This window comes from Solanum lycopersicum, chromosome 5 (genome assembly GCF_036512215.1).
Source record: "Solanum lycopersicum chromosome 5, SLM_r2.1".
Taxonomy (NCBI): domain Eukaryota; kingdom Viridiplantae; phylum Streptophyta; class Magnoliopsida; order Solanales; family Solanaceae; genus Solanum; species Solanum lycopersicum.
In genome coordinates this window covers 22,533,850-22,541,305 of record NC_090804.1, presented here as the reverse complement: position 1 = coordinate 22,541,305, position 7,456 = coordinate 22,533,850, and the positions used below count along the sequence as shown (strand labels likewise).

Here is a 7,456-nt window from a genome sequence, read left to right as displayed (position 1 = left end):
TTAAATAGCCTACTCAATCTTGACAAATTGCTTATTCATAGGCTATTATTAGTTCAAGACAAGCAGCTATGAAAAAATTGATAGACATGCTGCTCTTAGGAAGCAGTGCTAATGCATCTTGATTCAAATCTGAGTGATTGCATACCATTTTCAAAAAAGAATAAATTGATCTTATAATGAATTCAATTTCTGATTTTCATTTTAGGATTATGTAATTAAGGGGCTCTTTTTTTCTTAAAATTTTGTATGATATTTTCAACCTCAGAGCATATATTAACTCGAATTCGTTGTAATTGTAGTTACAGTTCATTTGATAGCTTGTTTAGTCATGAAATTATAAAACTATACAATTCATCAGGAAAGAACATATGTATAACAGGATCATTAGTTACTTATTGAATTTCTTCGGGACATTGATCCCCAAATGGATATAATTAGACCGTGAATAAGCAACCATTGTTCTGTAAGAACTGAATAAGTTCAATCTATAGTCATTAAGGCCCTACTAAAACGATCTACGAAATTCATTGAGTTGTTCCAATCAGTTTTTAATGAAATTCCTTGTCGACTCGGTAAAATACCCATTTCACGCGATTAATAATGATTGATAATAACAAGTCAAGAACTCAAGATCAATAAAGAAAAAATTGAAACTAAGTCACCTACAAGACTATAATGATAAACCAGCCCTACTCACCAACTATAATTTAGGTCTGTACAATGTTCACAGCAGAATCAAGATTATGAACAGTTGGGCAAACAAAACCATCAAGAGATGGAACAAGCGCATATATATATATATACATATATATATATATATATATATGGGGGGGGGGGGGGGGGGGTAAGCAGCTTAAATAAGCACGGCACTAAGACATATATATATATATATGGGGGGGGGGGGGGTAAGCAGCTTAAATAAGCACGGCACTAAGACAGACATTAAATACTAATAATCGCAACAACAATACCACAAGACATGCTGAGAAATGAGGATAATATGTTTGAGTCAAAGGGAATTCCCAAAAATCTATTTCTGGTACAGAAATTGCAAATGCCTGCACAATTAAAAGTTACATAAACAGATTCTTAACTTGATAGAAAATATGTGCTTGGATAATACTAGTTCTAGGAAAATATTTGTCGCTTTACCTTCGCTAACCAGTAAACACAGTTCAACAATTATAATCATTTCAACACCAGCTAATATGCACCTCGTCCAACCCTCCGATCATCTCGCCCCCTTCCCATGTATACATCACGGCGATAGTCTTTGGGCGGTGGTCCACCTCTCACTGGAGAACGGCTTCTTTCCCTGGTATCACGTGGCCATTGGCCACGAGGTGGTAGTACTGGTGGATGAGGTGGAGATGGTGTTCGCCTTTCATAACCTTTTCTCTCACTCAAATAGCTGTCTCTCCCGCGCTCTCTATGTCCCCAATCCAGGGCTGGAGGCCGCTCAAACCTACTTCGATCCCTACCATCAGCATCAGCAAAAGCAGGCCTATCTCTACGGATTGGAGGATCTGCAAACCTCCCTTCAAATCTTGAATGAGGAACACCAGCTCTGAAATCTCGGGGGTCATCTCTAGCCCAGCCGCGAGGAGGGGACCTATACCCATTCACAAACCTTCCTGGAGAACGGTTGATTGGGGGGCCAGGATTGCGATGATGAGGAGGTGGGCTGGGATAACCCCTCCGAGGACTTCCTGGAGGTGCATATCGAGGCCTTTTGCACTTGTTACAGTTCTCTCGTCTTGCAAAGTTCAAGTTGTTACACCTGCAATGTCAGGAAGCCGAGTAAGATACACAGCTATGAAATCTAGAACAGCAGACATTTACTTCCCCTTTTTCTTCTTAGGAGGTAAGCAATTATAGTTCTCGCCGTGATTTATAAGTCTGTATTCACAGACACAGGTCAGCAATAGATATCATTGAACAACCAAAGTGCTATGCAATGTCAATGATCATTACTGCTTCCACAAAATCAAGGTACATCAGTCCTTTCAAAATCTACTCCTAGAACTGAATACTATTGAAGTAGTTCAATCATTACAAATAATCAGAAAAAAATTAAATAAATCCATTCAATATTCTTGCTAGTTTCTCATTTAGCAGCAAAGTTATCTTTGTCTAAGCTCTTGCATAGAATGATGGTTTATTTGTCACTTAAATTTATTTTAAGCCTTGGCAAAACAGAACTTTTCGCACGAGGGATCTCCAATATAAGTTGTGATTCATCTGGTTACAAGTCACCTGAAGGTAAGGCGTAGGAATCATAGGTGCAAAAGTCATTTAACTGCAATTAAAACTGATCATTGATTAGAATCATGTTTCCAAGTGCTTCAAATGAAAGCTGGTTTTCAAGCCGATCCTTGTAAACCAATGACAGATTGAATCTCTCAATTAATTCAATCCATTCAATCAAGGACTTCTACTGAGTCACAATCTTAGTCGTAGGATTCATAGGTGCAAAAATCATTTACTGCAATTCAAACCAATTAGTAATTAGAATCATTTTCAAGTACTTCAAATGAAAGTTGGTTCTCAAGAAGTTCTAAAGAGACTATCTACCATGCAGACGATCCTTATACAGCACAGTGTTTTGGACAGAGAGAGGCGACAAGGGCTTGTCTCGCCACGAGGCGCTCCCCTTTTTGAATTAAGGTGCCAATTGATACCAAAAATTAAAATTTTTAATTGCACATACAAATATCCAAAAATCTTAATAGCAATACATATATTAACAAATATTTAAATTTAAAAACAAATAGTGAACAAAACACCGAGTGAGTGAACAACCCTGCTTCCTACCACACTGAAAACAGAGCACAGTAGTGCGTGAAAAACAGAGAAGTGAAGAAGAAGAAAATAAGAGAAGAATTGGACGAGAAGAAGAAGAGAAGAACTGAAGAAGAAGAAATGTACATGGCAGCAGTCACGAAGCGGTGAAGCAGCAGTAGCCGCGAAGTTAGTTGAAGAAGAAGGTCGCGAAATCGGTGTTTGCAAAAAGGAGGCAAACACGAAGGGTTTGCGATTGAGGAGAAGAGGAGGCAATCGCAAATGTGGAATGTTCCCAAAAAACCCTAATTTTGGCTTTTAATTATAAATCAGACCTTTAAAAAATTAAAAAAATAAGAAGGCTGGTGACAGAAAGTCGCCAAAGGGCCCCATAAGGTCGCCTTTTTCAACTTGCCTCGCCTCGAGACAAATAGGCGAAAGTGCCTTGCCTCGCCTCGCGTTATCGCCAAAGGTGAAAGGCGAGCGCCTTTCACAATACTGATACGACAACAGCATATTGAAACTCTCAATTAATTCAATGCATTCAATCAAGGAATTCCACTAAGTCACAATCTTAGCAGAGATACCATAACATTTTTAGGCAATGAAGGAAAACCATAAGTTTAGAAGAAAAGAAATTAGACACATTTAAATGACAACTCAATGCTAACAGAAAATAGGGGAGAGAAAGAACATACAAGGGATCCGTGCACATCCAATCACCATCTCTTGGCCGTACATTTGGATTGCTTCTAGGCAGACCTTCTCCTCTAACTTGCCGTCCACCATAACCAGGTCCATCATAACTTCTGCCAACAAACCTGCCAGCATGTCTCCCGCGACCATAAGGGGGGGAATAGTCTCGATGTCTACCAGGATCTCTACCGCTACCAAATCCATGACTACGTTGCGGGCCACCTGAATGATCAAAATCAGTACTATACCGATGATCTGCATTCCTATGGCGCACAGGTGAAACAGAACCTGCATGCGCTCTATATCCTGAAAAAAATCCAGCGAATCCCAAACATAAGAGGCACTATATCATGAGAGAAAGTTACCCATATTATTTCCTAATTAAGCTAAAGTGTGGAACCCATGAAATGCCAACAACAATCGGATTATGCTTGTGTAACCAGTTACCATTGTTCATAGCCTGATGTCGAAAATAAGAGAAAGAGTAGCATGAAGAGAATGTGAATCTCAAGAGGATGACTGTCTTCAAAGTTATGTCTCAATTTAAATTATTACAGTGCATCAACCGTAGAAAACTACACTTTTCTGTATCATCCACAGCTGACATGATAATTTATTGAAATCCTCGAGGAAAAATAGACTTGGTTACTAAAAGTTAAGCAAGTAGCACGGCGACACACATTTCACGGTCGACATTAATTCCCTCTAACCGAATCAAATAGAACACCCATTTTCATAACCAACACTACCAACGTAAGCAGTAATTGGGAACTTCAAGCCAGACTCCAAACTGCTCCAGAGCCAAGAGACCTTATAATTACTGAACTGATAACAATCCAGGTAAAGAGCATACCATAAATTATCAAACTGCTAACAATTGAATCACAATCCAACACCTCAGCCAAAGGACTGCAAATTGAATGCAATCAACCATAATCACCGTAAACGCTTGTGCAAATGGCTGAGAGAATCCAATCACTGAACTCAATAAACCCTTTCCGTAAACCAGCTCACAGTATGTTGATAAGTCCTATTAAGTTCAAGCTTCTATATGGAATTGATGCGTTCGCGACTTACATGGAATCTCTTATTCACCAAAATTTAATCTTCAACAAAGCAACTAATCCATATGCATACCCAATTCAACTCCTACTTAACCACCAAATTAAAGTACTAAAAGAATAAATCCCAAAAGCCACTGCTAATTGGAGAAAGCAAAAACTGAAAAGACTAAAACATTCATTATTTCCCTGAATCCAATGGACAAGGATTCAGATGGACTCAAAACACCAATACCCAGACAATCAGTGTCTACCAAATGACCTCTTCATGAGGAGTTGGAGTCTTTGTCATGTTTCACCAGTTTCAACTCATCACCCTGGCAGAATTTACCCCCACTTAACTATACAACTATAAAGACAATCAGCAAAAACACTTCATTCACAACATCAACCATTCAATGATGGATCAGTATTCTCAGATATCTCATGTATCATTCTCCAATCCATACAAGCTGTCCATCAATAGTGCTATCCCGTCAAACACATCATGATACCAAGAGTTCACAGCCCATGCAAAAGTCCATAAAATATAATACTTGATATATACTTTCCTGTTCAAAATACCCAACAAAATTTCTCACCAGAACCCCACCATGTGCCTTCTTCAAGAGCAAAGTTCTTGCACCAGGCAAAGTGCTCAGCTGTAAAACACAATAGCAAAATTCATTCACAATTTAACACTCCATAAATGATACTGGAGAACAATGGGAATCAAGTGGGTGGATAAAAGGTGTTACATCTCGCTGAGAAATGTAGAGGCTTGGCACAAAAAAGATCTGTCTGATGAAATAGATCTCTCAAATGTGTCATGTTGATTGCCTAAAGCCTGTAAATCTCCCAAACTACCTCAAAGATATTATCTATAGTAAGAGCCCCTAACAAGTGGATTCAAGAAAGATAGGAAGAGTCAAACTGTAGCAACTTCACTAAGGGATTAGATATGAAGGAACTGATCATGAACTACAAAATACAAAAATTAGGGAGAAAATTAAAGAAGTTCACAAAGAAGTTGACCCTCTAATTGTTTAAGCTAGCTGCATATGAGCTCACCAATAGTATACAACATGACTTTCATGGTTTATACTTTCAGGGCCGTATCGTTTTATTTGATGAAACCAGCGAGGTAGTTCACTGCAAAAGCTTGAACAGTGGAGACATACTCCAGAAAGTAAAGGCCTAGGACAAGTAAAAGTAAGATAGGATGTATGCACAACATGTAACCATGCGTAAGAATTAAGAAAATTTTAAAACAAAACTAGACCAAAATATCAAGACCAAACTCGAAATGTGCTATGAGGGTGTCATGCAACAGACACAGTCATAGCAAAGTGAAAAATAATGGTTGTGAGACCATCTATACTAAATGGAGAGATTGTTGAGCCTCTAAATGCCCAACATAGCCACAAGGCAAAGCCTCAACGAAATGAGAATGTTAAGATGATTCTATCATACAAAATAACTAAATGATTAGGAACTGATCAAATAGACAAAATGTGCAAGTGAAAATCAGAGGAAAGATGACCAAGATGATTAGATCATACTACACAGAGCAGTGAACCAGGGATGATAACACCACTTTAACTGAAGATGAACTACAATCAAATATAGCACATTTTTCTTAAAAGTGCTACGTTATCTTAGAAATAACATGGGCTAAATGAAGAATGAAACAGATTAGAAGCAAAGAACTAACTATTGACACTTATAACAAACCACGCTTCTGATAAGAGTCTTTAGGTTACATTCTTTTTTATGCGGAATCTCTTTGGTTACACATTACAACTGTAGGAATACTGTAGAACTTAGAGATACCCTAATTTTCCAACAAATAATTACATTACTAGGCAATGGAGTGTAAGTAGGATTGATATAAAGGACACCAACTGTTAGGTTTCACCATTGTTGACATCAATTTAACTTGATAACCACATTTCAACGGATGACACAAATGTTTAAGCGAAATGAGACAACTGTGAGCAATTATCACCCAAAAAGTAAACCGTAACAGTTCGAAAATGCATTAGTTAACCCGCTATGAAAAGAATGACACGCCACATCCATGAGAAAAAGGAGACTACACTGAGTTAATTATTCCAGCAAAAATAAACAATTATAACTTTCACCAAAAATCAGATCAATGTACTCCTGTTCGATCTACACGTTAAGATCCATACAATAGTTTGAAAAGTTAACTAATTGACTTTGAGGGCTCCATAATTGATAAACAATTATTGTGAAAGAAAAAAAATGATAACAGAAGGACGAACCATGGGTATCAGAGAATCGATCGGAACGTGAATACGGCGGTGCATCCCGACGAACCTCACCTGGCTCGTAATCGCTACCTGCACCGCCACCTCCATTTTCTCCGCCGCTGTCAGTAGGCCGTACAACGAGGCTGCTCAGGTGCGGTGTTGGCTGGTCCTTCTCACGCGAACCCATATTGCGCTCTCCCTCTCAATGCCGCACTCCGTGTAGATTGTTTTTTTTCTGTATGAAACCCTAGCCGGTAGTATTTGGGCATATTGCGGAGATTTTTTTCTTTTTACATATTTTACTTACTAATTACTTGTTTTTAAAACTATTTTAAAAATAAAAATTATTTTTTATATTAAATAAATAAAAATATTTATCAATGATATTAAATTAAATATTTCAGTTATATATTGTCTTTTGAGAATATATTAATTGATAAACTGATATTAATTACTATAGTAAAAGATAGCTTTATATTTTTAAATTAGTAAATTTTAATTAAATTAATCATAAAAATGGAAGACTGTGTAAACATAATGTTATGTTAGCAATGTTTGTAAGTTATGCTTACATTAGTTATATATAAATTATTTCTTATGCCTTGTTTAGTTTGGTGTTTTGAAAACAACATGTATTATATAAAACTATCCTTAATTATTTTG

General features: G+C 37.3%; 1 protein-coding gene across 3 annotated transcripts; it reads right to left on the bottom strand.

Annotated features, from left to right (window-relative positions):
- Window positions 1-980: 980 nt before the first annotated feature.
- LOC101267115 (uncharacterized) lies at window positions 981-7,098 on the bottom strand. 3 transcript variants are annotated; one of them, XM_004239224.5, is made up of 3 exons: window positions 6,806-7,098; window positions 3,480-3,783; window positions 981-1,780 (listed from the first exon to the last, which is right to left on the bottom strand). In XM_004239224.5, the coding sequence occupies exons 1-3, from the start codon at window positions 6,978-6,980 to the stop codon at window positions 1,204-1,206; spliced, it is 1,056 nt and encodes a 351-aa protein (XP_004239272.2). In that variant the 5' UTR covers window positions 6,981-7,098; the 3' UTR covers window positions 981-1,203. The 3 variants fall into 3 exon arrangements, with proteins under 3 accessions (XP_004239272.2, XP_010321062.2, XP_025886934.2); XM_010322760.4 differs by having other exon boundaries at window positions 3,480-3,699; window positions 6,806-7,062; XM_026031149.2 differs by lacking the exon at window positions 6,806-7,098 and adding an exon at window positions 3,925-5,138.
- Window positions 7,099-7,456: the final 358 nt, after the last annotated feature.

Coding starts and splice junctions, on each gene's coding strand:
- LOC101267115 (XM_004239224.5), bottom strand. CDS start 6,980: ATGGGTTCGCGTGAGAAGGACCAGCCAACACCGCACCTGAGCAGCCTC. Junction 3,784..6,805: donor TCGATTCTCTGATACCCATG/GTTCGTCCTTCT, acceptor GATTTTTTTCAG/GATATAGAGCGCATGCAGGT. Junction 1,781..3,479: donor TGGATGTGCACGGATCCCTT/GTATGTTCTTTC, acceptor CTGACATTGCAG/GTGTAACAACTTGAACTTTG.